The sequence below is a fragment of the Neolamprologus brichardi genome, chromosome 17 (genome assembly GCF_056152115.1).
Source record: "Neolamprologus brichardi isolate AB-2024 chromosome 17, ASM5615211v1, whole genome shotgun sequence".
NCBI classification, from domain to species: Eukaryota; Metazoa; Chordata; class Actinopteri; order Cichliformes; family Cichlidae; genus Neolamprologus; species Neolamprologus brichardi.
The window spans coordinates 30,671,823-30,686,283 of record NC_142120.1 but is presented as its reverse complement, the minus strand read 5'-3'; the positions used below and the strand labels follow the sequence as shown (position 1 = coordinate 30,686,283).

At 45.7% G+C, this 14,461-nt stretch overlaps 1 protein-coding gene and 1 pseudogene across 5 annotated transcripts in view; one reads left to right on the top strand and one right to left on the bottom strand.

Moving 5' to 3' along the window:
- LOC102798479 (discs large homolog 1-like protein) overlaps positions 1-14,461 on the top strand; it is a 122,530-nt gene that overhangs the window by 28,260 nt on the left and 79,809 nt on the right. For 2 of the 5 annotated variants that reach the window (XM_087830928.1, XM_087830931.1), the window contains exons 2-3: positions 7,349-7,693; positions 13,891-14,013. The exons of 2 other annotated variants lie outside the window; for them this stretch is intronic. In XM_087830928.1, coding sequence (XP_087687054.1) covers positions 7,349-7,693; positions 13,891-14,013 — 468 coding nt within the window. The remainder of the gene's footprint in view (positions 1-7,348; positions 7,694-13,890; positions 14,014-14,461) is intronic. One more of the 5 variants, XM_087830929.1, reaches the window with a different exon arrangement.
- On the bottom strand, positions 176-4,200 carry LOC148097985 (uncharacterized; annotated as a pseudogene).

Genomic DNA, 14,461 nt, shown 5'->3' with positions numbered 1-14,461 from the left:
GGTGTGAGTGGAGCCACCTGGTGGTCCGCCACACAGCCAAAATCTCCACCCCTCACTTCCCTTCAACTTGGGTGTGAGTGGAGCCACCTGGTGGTCCGCCACACATACCCCCCCCTGAACACACAGTAAGGTCTCTATTCAGTCCAGGACCCTGGGCCTAAGCAAACGGCCCGAACGACTGAACCTGGGAGGGAGAGAACAGGCAGAGGAAGGTCCATCCTGTGAACGAGGCTGGTGAAGGCGAGCAGGAAAGGCAGAAGAAGGCTCAAACGCCGGTGGTCCGGGGGTAGTCCTGGGGGGAAAACCAGAGTCTGTCAACCCCATCGAAGGAGGGCGGCCACGGCGAGGGGCCTGGGCCGGCACTACATTACTGTCCGGAAGAACATGTGCAGGTTTAAGTCTGTCAACACACACAGTCTCCCTTCGACCCCCAAAATCCAAAACAAAATGTTTCTGGCCCGGTTCGATAACCCTGAATGGGCCGTCATACAGCGGCCGCAGCGGTGTCCTGTGGGCATCGTGCCTGACAAAAACAAACTTGGCAGTCTCTAAAGTCTTTGGAACAAAAGTGTCAGGCACGCAATGGTGCACCGGACCAGGAACCCGAAGCGAGTGCAAAAGCGGGTTGAGAGATAGCACAGAAGGATCGAAGCAGGGGGGAGGGTTCTCGGGCAAGAATTCTCCAGGCACGCGGAGGGGCTGACCAAACACTAGCTCAGCTGGGGAAGCGCCGAGATCCTCCTTAACCGCAGAGCGCAGCCCAAGCAAAACCCACGGGAGGCGGTCAACCCAATTGCCATCCTTTAAGGAGGCGCGAAAAGCAGCCTTGAGCGACCGGTGGAACCGTTCACACATCCCATTAGCTTGCGGGTTGTATGCGGTTGTGCGGTGGACTTTAGCCCCCAGTCCATCAGCCATGGCCGACCAAAGCTCGGAAATGAACTGGGGGCCTCTGTCTGATGTAATGTCCGCGGGTGGGCCGAAACGCGAGACCCAGGTCGACAAAAACGCCTTGGCCACCACTGCTGCGGTAGTGGACGCCAGGGGGACGGCCTCCGGCCACCTGGTGGTACGGTCAACAACAGTCAAAAGGTGCGTAAAACCTTGTGACTGCGGCAGAGGACCAACCAGATCGACATGCACATGATCGAAACGCTTGCCGGGTATGAAGAACTGCTCCAGGGGCGCCTTGGTGTGTTTATGAACCTTCGCACGCTGGCAGGGAATGCACGCCGACGCCCATTCCCTAACAGATTTGCGAAGGCCTGGCCAAACAAATTTAGAGCTGACCAGTTTAACAGAGGCCTGGACCCCCGGATGAGAGAGAGCATGTACCGAGTCAAAAACTCGACGACGCCAGGAAACGGGAACCACTGGGCGAGGGCGGCCGGTGGAAACGTCACAGACGAGCAGGGGACCACCGTCCTGCACGGGTCTGTCCTCCAGTATGAGGCCCGTCTGGGTGGATTTAAGCGCGAGGATGTCTGGGTCACTGCTCTGATCGCCAGCCATGGCGGAGTAGTCTATGCCGAGAAAGACGGGAGAAACCAGCGCACGGGACAAACAGTCAGCCACATGATTGGATTTACCAGCCACATGCCGAATGTCCGTGGTAAACTCAGAAATCGCTGCCAACTGGCGCTGCTGGCGTGCACTCCATGGATCAGAAACCTTGGACATGGCAAACGTCAAGGGTTTGTGGTCCACGTATGCGGTAAAGTGACGACCCTCGAGAAAAAAACGGAAATGACGAGTCGCCAGGTGGAGCGCCAGCAGCTCCCTGTCAAAAACGCTGTAATTGCGTTCGCTGTCACGCAGCGTACGGCTGAAAAAGGCGAGCGGATTCCAGACACCCGAGATTCGCTGTTCCAGCACCGCACCCACCGCTATGTCTGACGCATCGGTGGTCAACGCAATCGGCGCTGAGGGGGATGGGTGGGCCAGAAGGCCAGCATTAGCTAACGCAGACTTAGCATCAGAAAACGCTTGGATGCTTTCCGGAAACCAGTCAACGGAGTCATTAGCTTTCTTACCTTTTAACGCCCCATAAAGGGGCTTCAGCAGATGTGCCGCTCTGGGGAGAAAACGGTTGTAAAAATTCACCATCCCCAAAAATTCCTGCAGTGCCTTAACATTCGTGGGACGCGGAAATTCCGAAACAGCTCGGACTTTGTCAGGCAACGGAACCGCGCCCTCGGCGGAAATGCGGTGCCCAAGGAAATCGAGAACCGGCAACCCAAACTGGCATTTAGACGGATTAATAATCAGTCCATGCTCCGCCAAACGCTGAAAAACCTCACGCAGATGGAACATGTGCTGCTCCTTCGAGCTGCTGGCCACCAGTATATCATCAAGATATACAAAAACAAAGGGCAGCCCGCGCAAGACCGAGTCCATCAACCGCTGGAAGGTTTGGGCGGCACCTTTCAGGCCAAATGGCATGCGCAGAAACTCGAAAAGGCCGAAAGGTGTAATTACGGCGGTTTTGGGGACATCCTCTGCGCGCACGGGAACTTGGTGATATCCCCGCACCAAATCGATCTTCGAAAAAACCGAGGTCCCCGCAAGATGGGCGGAAAAATCTTGGATGTGGGGAATGGGATAACGATCGTTCTCTGTGACATTATTAAGACGACGGAAATCCCCACAAGGTCGCCACCGACCATCAGATTTAGGCACCATGTGTAACGGGGAAGCCCAGGCACTATTCGAACGCTGCACGATGCCCAGACGCTCCATGGTGGCAAATTCTTCCCGAGCGACAGCCAGTTTGGCAGGGTCGAGGCGGCGCGCGCGCGCGAACACCGGGGGCCCTACTGTAGTTATGTAATGCTCCACCCCGTGCTTCGTCACCGTGCTCGAGAAAGTGGGGACAGTGAGTGAGGGAAACTCAGAAAGCAAACACTGAAAAACGTCACCCGAATCTACTGAGTTAGCATGCACCACGGGCTGAGCACCCCGAGTCAAACAGGGCAATGAGGAAAATGACACAGCATCAATTAAACGTCTGTTAGCAACATCAACCAGCAGTCCGTGGGCACAAAGAAAATCAGCGCCTATTATAGGCACAGAACTAGCAGCAACAACAAAGTTCCACTGAAAGTCACGGTCATGAAAGCAAACAGTCACCAACCTTTCACCGAAGGTTTTGATGGGAGAGCCATTAGCCGCTGTTAGCAATGGCCCGCAGCCCTCAGCTAGCCTGTCCGAGCCAGCCGGGGGAAGAAGGCTCTTCTGTGAGCCGGAGTCCACCAGGAAACGCCTCCCCGAGCGTGAGTCCTCTAAGAAAAGCAGCCTTTCCTTGTTGCCAGCGGTCGCGGCTGCTACAGAGCGCTGACATGCCCGTTTCCCTGGGTCTGGAAAGTGCAAGGCGGGAGACAGCGCCGTGCCTTCGCTCCAAAACGCTGGTGATAAAAGCAAAGCCCTTTTCCGCGGTGCCGCCGTGCAGCGATTCCGGCTACCGTGGACGAGTCGGAGGGCCCCTGGAGCATCGGTGAGGGGGCGGGGGAAAACGCTGGTGAGTCCTGAACAATCGCCTGGACGCCGAAACTCCTGGTAGCCAGGAGAATGCGATCCGCCTCTTCCGCAAGGGAGCGGTAGTCTTTCGTGGCCAATAGCGGGGAGTTGGCAAGGCCAGCGCGCACTGGAGCCGGCAGCTGTCGGAGAAAGAGGTGGGTGAAGAGAAATCCTCCGTCATCCGTGCCCAGCAAGGACAGCATGCTCTCCATGAGCTCGAGAGCGGTGCCGTCGCCCAGGCCCGCGAGGGAAAGGAGTTTCTCGGCCCGCTCAGCATCAGAGAGGGAGTAACGCCGCAGCAGCAGCGCCTTCAGGGCGGTGTACTTGCCTTGGGCTGGGGGGTCCCGGAGGAGAGTCATCACGCGGCGGGTTGACAGCGGGTCAAGTGAGGCCACCACATGGTGGTATTTAGTATCGTCGGCTGAAACTCCACGAAGAGCAAACTGAGCTTCTACATGCACGAACCATGAAGGAGGATCGTGAAGCCAAAAATCCGGCAATTTAAGCGCCACAGCAAACGCAGCCATCGGCGGAGGTGAAAGTCCAGCGGCAGCCGATGCCTCCAGGCCGGAGCTGGCTTCGTCGTCGAGCCTTAGCATGTTCGCTACAGGGGTCACCAATGTGGAGGTATGTAATAAGGACAGGAGAGGTCTCAGTGTCTCAGTCACTCCAACTTTATTAACAGACTCTCAGAACATCACATAAAGTTAGCGCCAAAATCTCCACCCCTCACTTCCCTTCAACTTGGGTGTGAGTGGAGCCACCTGGTGGTCCGCCACACACTCACCTTTTTTTTGCCTTTCAGTACGTTAAGACCTCAATGCAAGACATGGTGAGACAGAGTTAAAAGCAAATGCAAACAGGGCTCAGAAAACAACATAACAAAGATCTGGAAAACATATGGGACACAGACAAGCAGGTACACAGTAAAGAGGGACAAATGAAAAGGCACAGCTATTTATACAATGACCACTGAGAGCTTTCACAGAGAGTGGAAACAGCTGGGTAACAAGAAAACAAGAAACCAGTGACGACAATCAAGACAGTGAGACAAGACAAAATAAAGACAACTCTCTGTCTCTGTGTAGGTTCTTTGTCATCTATGTCATTGAAGTCTTGAGAGCTTGAAAACAAAGGCAACAAGGCAACTGGATCTCTTTGGGTTTATTACGGTTTATTCCAAGGACAAAACACATAAACACAAGCAAACAGCAATTTTCTGTCTTCTCAGACCGACTTAATCCTAAATAATACAAACCCAAAAAACCGTAACTCAACTTAATTATGATATTTCAGGCAAATGTTCAGTCCCAAAATTCAAGAACAGAGATAAAGATTTAGCTCTATTTCACATTTGTGGTACCTAGCTCCTAAATTCTGACAGAGCCTTAACAGGAACTCTCACAATCTTCCTTATTTTCTGTGAGATGTATAGCTTTAGTTCCGATTCAGTAAAAGGACTTGATGCTACGATCCCTGATAATGCGTTGCTTCAAATGGAGACAGTCTTGAGGGTTGGCTGTTGTGAGGAAAGGCAGCCCAGAAACTTCACCAATGGGACACAACGTTGTGTGCCTCAACTTCACAGGGTATTTCAGTCCTTCATCCCAAGCTAATCTGCCATTTTTAACTTTCCTTGGTTGTGTTTAGGGATTAGAGATCTGATCTAGATTATCTTATTAAAAACGGAGACACAACGTCAGTAGTGGACCTTGAATTCATCGGGTGTTTCGACCATTATCACTAGACACCCTCATCCAAGGAAGCCCTGCCAGGGTTGCTCAGGCCCCGGAGTGTGTCACTGATTTATGTTAAATTGTTATTTCTCTTCTACTTTCTTTTTAGTTTAGTTTTCTACAATTTATTTTCTTCTATCAATTCACTGCAACTGAGAAGTAATACTTACCTCTTTAATATTTATGAAGCCTCACTTCTTCACAGGGACAGAAAAGGTGATAGAAGAAAGTAAGGAAAAACTGACAAGATAGGAGAGAGCAGAGAGGAGAGCCGGAAGGGGGGCGCACGATCTGGCATCCCACACCTCCCCGCTGGATCGGGCTGTACGCTCTCTACCTCCCCACTATCACAGCAGTGATATACATATTAAACTTGGACAAAAATAGAAATAATATGGTCAGCATATGTCAGCTGCCAAAAGCATAGGTTTCAGCAAAAAGTGTGATGTATGTAACTTCCTGGTTTGAAAAAGAAAGCCAACACAGAAGTGCAGTACATCAGAAATATTTGAGGGCCAGAATAAATATGTGGAGTTAAAATTTAACACTTTTTAAAGTATTTTGTACGAGTCTTGAAAGACTGCAGCGTTAATGGTTGGTGAAAGTGAACAGAAATGTGCTGACGGCTAAGACCAAAAGCATGTCAGTCAGAAGTAGAGAGAAAATAAGAGTCAAACAAGCGTCTTTCCTGCCCCTGTGGAGCTTTTTTTCTCTGATATATTAAATGGGCCCATTCTTGCCTTTAGACACGCCATTAGTAAACTTCTCAACTGGTATATGTCTTGCTATAGGAGCAGTACACTGAGTCTGCATGCACTTAGCTGCCAAGTAGTCTACCCTGGGAGAGCAACAAACCTCTTAAAGGAGCTTTTCACACTGTATGCAATCCATTCTGACTTCAATTTAACACCAGGGTTTGGCTCAAGCTGCGAGTCCAAAGCCCATAATATATTATGTGGAACTAGATTCTATTTAGATTATTTGTTTTTGACTTGACTTGCTATATTAGCTGAAATTACTCTGTTATCATGGCGTTGATATGATCAGAGGATTCAAGTTCCATTTGTCTTGAAGCTTTAAAACCCATTTGTGCCTCTTTATCAGTATCTTCTTTTTGCGGTTGGTTTAGATTTTAACAGCAAAATTAATGAGGGATAAAGGATTTTACCCAGATCCACCTAATCAGTGTACAGGAGCGTGTCCCTTTTCTTGCTGCTCAGCTGGCTCCGTTTTTACACAGTATACACAAACTGTCATAGATTCAAAAACTAGCAAAGGACCCGGCATCCCTCCCCCACATGCTTCACCAACTCCCTCTGCTTTACTCTGTCCAGTTAAGCAGAAACATCATCAAATACTTAAAAAAAAAAGATTAAAAGGAAGCCAGTGAGAGTGTGTGGGAATGTGGAATCAGAGCAAGGAGAGAAACTCATAAGACTTTGTGCAGTGAGAGTCATAGATGTGGAAGGCATAGAGGCGTGATGAAGGTATAGAGCGATGACGAGGATAGAAAGAAACAGTTATTCCCTGAGGCAGTCAGTCAACTACTCACTGTCCTTATTCAGTTTTGGATCTTATTTTGCCAGAAAACTTCTGTTCTTTCCTCTATATGTGTGTGTGTGTGTGTGTGTGTGTGTGTGTGTGTGTGTGTGTGCTCACATTCACATATGTATGATATGGAAAGCTCAGGAAACAATTACTCCCATGCTGAGTGTACACCTGGACTGGGCCATGTGCTCACACACACAAACTGTACTACAAAAACATCTCATTACACATGCATGTGTTCACGCACACTCGTGCTCTGCTATGCTTTATTATTCTGGTTGCAGATTTGCACTAATGCTTTCTTCTTTTCCAGCTTTACTGAAGCTTTTCTGCTTCTGAACTTGTCTTCAAACTTAATCTCTTTCTTCCTCTTTTTCTTTTTTTCTCCTCCTTTTATCCCATCTTACTATATTCCATCTTTCCAACCATTTCTGCCCTGTTGCTCCTGTGTCTCTGGGGGTCTTTTCCTTGCCCTTACTTGCTTTTCCTTCAAATCTCCCTCTGGTTTCCTCCCTCCTCGCATTTTCTTCCCTCCATTCTGACTGTAGAAGTATCGGTGTCAAGAAGAGGAAGGGGCATCACCAGGTGCCCCAAAACTCCACCATCACCCCTGCCAGCATCACCAAATGGGAGTAGCCAGAGAGCTGAGGGAAGGAAGTACCCTGGGGAGGGATGGAGGGACCCTGGGTAGGGAGGGAGGAACCTGGAGGAGAGATGGAGGGAGTGCTGGAACCATGGAGAGAGAAAGGGAACGGTCACTGGGGAGGGACGGCTCTCTCGGTCGCCACAATGACCTCCGGGGAGCGGAGCTGGTTCAGGTGGCGGAGCGTCAGCTATCTCAGATTCAACACGTTCATGGATATGTCACTCATACACACATCACGCCTGCTCAGGTAACTAACCCTGGCCGCCTGTCTCTGTGACTTTGACTCTACAACACAGACAAACATAGTGTCATACCTGAAGCTAACACTGTATATATTCATGCATGAGTCAGTTGCTAATGCCTCACATGACAGCTCAGGATTTTGTCGTGTTTGCAGTATCTATAATGCTTTTCTGTATTTATGCGGGCAAAATGATACATGAGCATGAATGCTGCTTTTTTCATAGTTTTTATGCGCTCTTGACTCTGTACCAAAGGGTCACTTCAGACACATGTTGAACCTGATGTTCAAACCAGACAGCCAATCAGGAGAAAGTTGACTTAAAGGTCATTAAAGAAGGGAGCTGAAAGAGCTTTTTTCAGACAGCAGATGAACTGAGGGGTTGCACCAAGGTTCAGTGTTGTATAAATCATGACTATTGTCCCTGTGAATCATGCAAAGCTACTCTAGTAAAGTAGGCGGAAGTGAGCATCATGGGTCTCCCTTAATAATTTGGTATAATTCCTATTATTAGGTACATACACAGCAGTGTTTTGTTGGATTGTTTTTTGTTTTTTTCCATTAAGCAACATGTTAAAATTGATTCCAGAGTTCCAGGGTGTGGTTCACATTCTGATCACTGTGTGTTGTTAGTTTTAGGCCACAAAACCATTTTGAGAAGGGCTATGGAGTGAATGCGGTCGTGGCTCACGTTAGTAAAATAAACATATTCATCCCTCCAGCCCTGGTTGATCTTTTCAGTATTTAACCAAGACCACAATATTTTTCAAATGCTTTGAGTTGCCGGAATATGAAAAAGATGTGTTATTCTTCAGCTGTTAAGAGTGGATTTTGTTTTAAAACAGCAGAAAACGTAGTAAACTGAAAGTCAAGATGGTGCACATAAGTGGTCCGCAGGTGCGCATGCGCTGTCAAAACAAAAGACGCGCACCAGATAAGAAGTTGCAACACGCGTTTGTGTACATAGGATTTTCTGGAGGAGGACAGACATTTGTTTAGAACTCTTAAAGATGTCGAAGAAGCTCCTTTAAGCAATTACTTTGGTGTTCCTCCACCTCCAAAGAAATGTCAGAAGGAGTCCGGGCCGCAAAAGAAGCGCGTATTCTCGGAAAAGTGGTTGCAGGAGGTGAGCTGGCATTTGTTTGAAGCCAGCTGTCCCCCTCCAGAAAATCTTATGTACGCAAACGCGTGTTGCAACTTCTTATCTGGTGCGCGTCTTTTGTTTTGACAGCGCATGCGCACCTGCGAACCACTTATGTGCACCCCTGTCTACAGGAATGTATTGTTGGAAAGCTTGAAGTTTTCAAACTAACCTAACCCAAATATTTACAGCAAAAAAAACCTGTTTAATTAGCAGCCATCACATCCCTGATATTCACTGATCTAATATTACAGTCCTATTGTTGATAGGATGATGATCCGCAAAACATATTGAGATTTTACTCTGCAATGGTGTCTCATTACTCTACCGTCTATGTTTGGAGCTGATGACTTTCTGTGGTGCTGGTCAAGGTGATGCAGACAGCTAGAAAGGGGAACTTTTTCTATGACTTCAGAATTAGATGGGCCTCTTTCGAAAGTACTTAGAAGTCACGGATACTGGCCTAAATTTGCTTCCATGCACAGAGCATTTCTTTGTACCAGGAGAATACTTTTGCAGAACTGTGCATGCAGGGGATTCAGTCGAATGCTTGTCCCATTTTTTAGTAATGAGGCCCATTACTATCTCTGTTCTGCACTCACTCTGCGTCTGTCTGCCTCCCCCCGCTTTGTCTTTCTTTCCTTTTTGACGCTCTATCGCTCTCACACACACTCCTAATCGCACCGCGTAGCCTGGTAATCTTTTTATTTTGGTTGATTGGACTGTATCTGTCCACATATTAGTGCTCGCGTCTCTGTACTCGCACAGCTCTGAGAGCACGCTGTTGTGTATTCTCTAACACACACACACTCGTTGGCCACACTCCATGCATATCCATAATGTATATGCTTTTTCCTTCTGCTCTATATTGATGTTCTGTGTATTGTCAGCTTTACTGGTGTCTGGTAAATTATAATTATGGTCTTTTCATTAAATAGACAAAATTATATGCACATTGATAATGACAAATTACTTCCTATCACATTGTAGTAACGAATGTAGGGTTTTTTCACAAGGATAAGCAGATTTTAATATCACTTCTTCACTTTTCTTAATTTCTTTTTTTTTTAACTTGTCCCCATCACTGTCGTCTCCCGCACTAATGCATCCTTTTAAAATTCTGGCATGTGTGATTATCAGTTTATTTTAATATATCAAGTCTTTGTTTTGTCAGCAGTGGTACTGTGTCTGTCTGTGAGTAAGTTGCAGCTGCTCTCAGTGCTGGCAGCCAAAGCTGAGGAGGATGTGTATTAGTGGGGTGTCACAGCTAAGTCATTATATGCTGTAATCTGATTGTCTCTGCACTGACTCAGTTGTCAGTCAGCACAAGTTCAGTATTTGTCCGCTGGGAGATCTTTGGTCCAAGCTGAAGCGCTTCATTTTGTCAGCATGATGAAGACACAGTTGTCATGGAGCTCCACCTTGTGGCTGCATGTTCCCTTCTTGTCGTTTTATATTTAAAACTTTTTTTCTGTTCTTGTTGAAATTACACCAATTCTTCTGTTGACTGTAATGACAATCATCAATTACTGCATGCCCCTGCAGATTTAACCAAAGAATTTTGGGCTGCAGTTCTTGCTGGATGCCATCTGCACTTAAGCTCATTCCCCTGTGACCTTCTCTTATGACATTTATCTCCATTTACTTCATGGAGATGCATTCGAGGTCTTGATATCCTGGCCCTTACCACTGCATGGCATCATTATCTGCATTATCATCATTGCTTTCTGCAGAGCGGTCCGTTCCAGCAGCTCATCACCTGTCTGTCTGTATAAAATCTGTAATGGGGAACTATGTGTGTGTATGTGTGTGTGTATTTGGATATTTGGTTTATTTTGAGAACTTCTGCTCTCCAAATGGTGTGTGTTCATGCATGTGTGTCTGTGTGTGTGTGTATGTGTGTGTGCGTGACCACAGGTGCTGGATCTGGCTTCCTTGTGTATGACAGATGGAGCTGCCATCCTGTTCTCCCCATGTTCACCCCACCACCCCCCTCCACCTTTTTTTCCCTTGTCTTCACACATACACACACACACGCACACACACACACACACACACACACACAGACATACTTTTTTGTGTTTATTATCTCTGATTTATTAATACAATATCTTCCTGTAAATATTCCAAGCTCACAATTTATCATACCTCTTTTTCACCATAATATTAAATTAAATAAACTTAGCACAAAAAGTATGGAAATTTGTGTTAGGTTAGGTTATCGAATCGATTTTAAAATCTCATTGTTTATTTATAAAATCCTAACTAATATGGCACCTGATTACTTAGCGGATCTCCTCTGTCTGTATAGCCCTAAGAGATCATCGGGTCAACTGCTCTTGGTGGAACCAAGGTCTCGGCTGAAGACCAGAGGAGACCGTGCCTTTGCCAATGCCGCACCCAAATCATGGAATAATCTTCATCTTGACATTCGCGCATCAGAATCTATTCAATCTTTTAAATCACGTCTAAAAACATACTTGTTTAACCTGGCATTCGAGGCCAATTAGTGTGATTTTCTTCTGGCTCTGGATTTATATTATATAATTATTTTATATCTGTAATTTGTATTTTTATTGTGATTTTATCTGTATCTTGGTTTTACTGGAAAGCACTTTGGTGTACTTTGGTCTTAGAAAGTGCTATACAAATAAATGTGATATGATATGATTGGAAACTTTATTTCCCCTTAAATGAAGCCACATTTTTAAGGACAATGCATTTTTGGTTTGAGCAGAGTTGAGTGTGAGACTTGTCAGATCTTGTCTGTCAATGCCAAACAGTTTAATCTGTTCTGAGATTCTGGTGCCATGACTGGTCTACACCATCAAGCCTTTTTGCGCTTTTGTCGCTAACATGTGCACTAGAACCTGAACATGTGGAGGAATGTTATGTTCAGCGTTGTTACGTCCAGATTCTGACTACAGCAGTTGGATCATAGTGTCAAAGTGATGGTGTGGGGCAGAATCTTCCTCAATGAAAAAACAAGGCGTGTTCTCTAGTGATGGGATTTCCGGCTCTTTTTAGAGAACTGCCTCTTTCGGTTCGGCTCACTAAAAAGAGCCATCTCTTTCGGCTCCGAACCAGCTCTTCAGGTTGTTTTGTTGCTTTAATTAATTTATTATTAACAATAATATAAAATTATGCACAACAGGAATTACTAATGTAAAAAAAATAAAAGTGGTTTTATTTATATATGTTTATATATAAATATATGCGGTAGCCCTTAGAGACAAAACACGTACAAACTCCAAAACACATTTCTAGTATGAACTGAACTTCCAAAACAGAGCTACCTAGATCACTTAAATTACACAATTGAAAGCATGAAAGCATATGTGTGTTGTTTGTGTATTTATACACAAGCATTCATATATAGTCAAATAATAAAAAAATAAATAAATGTTCATTTACCTGTTACTACCACACACCAAATCCGGTCGTTGGTACTTGCTGGCTTGTGTAGCCACTAGGTAACAAAAGCTCAACACTGCCCCTAGCATCCTGGAGCACTTCTGTTGTCTTTTGTACGTGCTTCGGAGTTTGTACGTGTTTTAACGCGTTTTGGAGTTTGTACGTGTTTTTACGCGTTTTGGAGTTTGTACGTGCTTTGTCTGTAGGGGCCACCGTAAATATACTTTTATTTATTCACTCCACATAAAATGTAATAAATAAATCATATAATACAAAAACCAACTATTCACATTTCAACTTTTAACTATTTAAATTTTCAGCTTTTTCCTTTTACAAATTTAAAGTGAAACAACACAAAACACTGCAAACCACAACACAATTAAATATAATTTAAAATATGAAAACAAAAAGAAGATGCATATTCTCTGTCATATGGGCTTGCATGAATAAACTTTCTGAATCCTTTATCATCTGCAACTGAAAATAGTTGTGGATGATTACTATACCTTTCTAATGTGACGTTGTTGTCCCTGGCTCTCTTTCTCTCTCTCTCCCTCCCGCTCTGTTACTGTGCTACTGAGTGTAACTACCGCCCCTCCCCCCTCTTCCCAGCTTAAAGCACAAGGCTATGTCCACACGTACCCGGGTATTTTTGAAAACGCAGATTTTTCTATGCGTTTTCACCTTTCGTCCATACGTAAACGGCGTTTTTGGTCACTGAAAACAGAGATTTTTAAAAACTCCGGCCAGGGTGGATATTTTTGAAAACTCCGTTTTTGCATTTACGTGTGGACAAGAAAAACAGAGAAAACGCAGCCTCAAAGGTGTGCGCCTTTTTTGACGTCACACTGTGCGCCACGTTATTGTTTGTCTCACTGGTAGCAATCGTAATGCAGAGATATCAAGAAGAGGCTCTGCAACCAGTGGCAGTCCCATATCTCCACAGTCTGGGACCGAACTATGTCCTCCATATGATGGCAATGCTTGCCTCCACAGTGTGGGATTTATCAGACTAACTGCAGAATTTGTGAATAGAGAGGATGGAGTGGCCTGTCTGCAGGTCAGACCTCAACCCCACTGAACACTTGGCTGTGCTGTTTGTGCCAGAGTGACCAGCACAGCCACACTGGTTGACTTGAATGCTGGTCAAGGAATGGGATGACATCCCACAGCGGGATATAACCGAGCTGATGACCAGCATGAGGAGCAGGTGCCAGGCTGTTGTGTGTGTGGCAAGTTTTTCATTGGCACAACCCACAAATGCATTTTCTTTACAAATGTGGCTCCATTTCAGGGGAAATAAACAGGCTTTCAACAGCATAGGACTTCATAGCCAATAAACATTGTTACAACAAAGAAATAATCCACCAAACACAAATTCCTATACTTTTTTTTGCCAAGTTTACATTAATGATCATTGACTATGAATGAGATTCAGCTATTTTAATTTCCATTGAACACAGATGTGACCATTCGTACTTTCTGTTTTCTCCCTTTGCTTTGCACAACCATCATTAAGAAGGAAATATATTCTAGATAAAAGTATATGTCGGTCTCACACCTGTGCAACGATCAGAGCGCAGTGCACCTAAACATATTAGTTCGTGTGTGTGTCGAACTTTGTTGAGCTCATGTCTGTACATTGTAGGTAGAATCACCTGAGGTTCCCTTTGATGACGAGGCGTGGCCTCACCCAGAGGGAGAGAGGCTGAATGAAGTCCCAGCCCCGCCTTTCTCCTCTCTCTATTCTCAAAGCCACGCCTACTACCAGGTAATCCTGGCATGCGTTCGTAGCTTCATTTGTTTGTGTTTTTGGTCGTTTCTCATCTGTAAACTTCCGATTAAATGAGCATGCAGGATGCTTTGCGTTTCTGTGAGACACATCTGCAGAATGTCTTCGCTGTACTGGGTGAAATTCAAACATCTTGTTTTAACAGTGCACAGAAACTTTGTAAGGTGTTCCATGCAGCATTTAAACATTAACAAAATGTTAGTAAGTCAACGTTAATAGGATACTCTGTGCGATCCCTGTGTGCAATTACTGCTACAGTGCCAGAGGTCTAAGCAGCAGATGGCAGAAGGAATGAAAAGTGAACATGTTTATATTTTTAGAAAAAGGGCCACAACTGGAGGGGAGGCAGTGTGGAGGGATTGGACCATTTTAATATTATCTTTAAGAAACGACATGACTTCTAAAGTGTGTCTTTGATGGTAGTTAT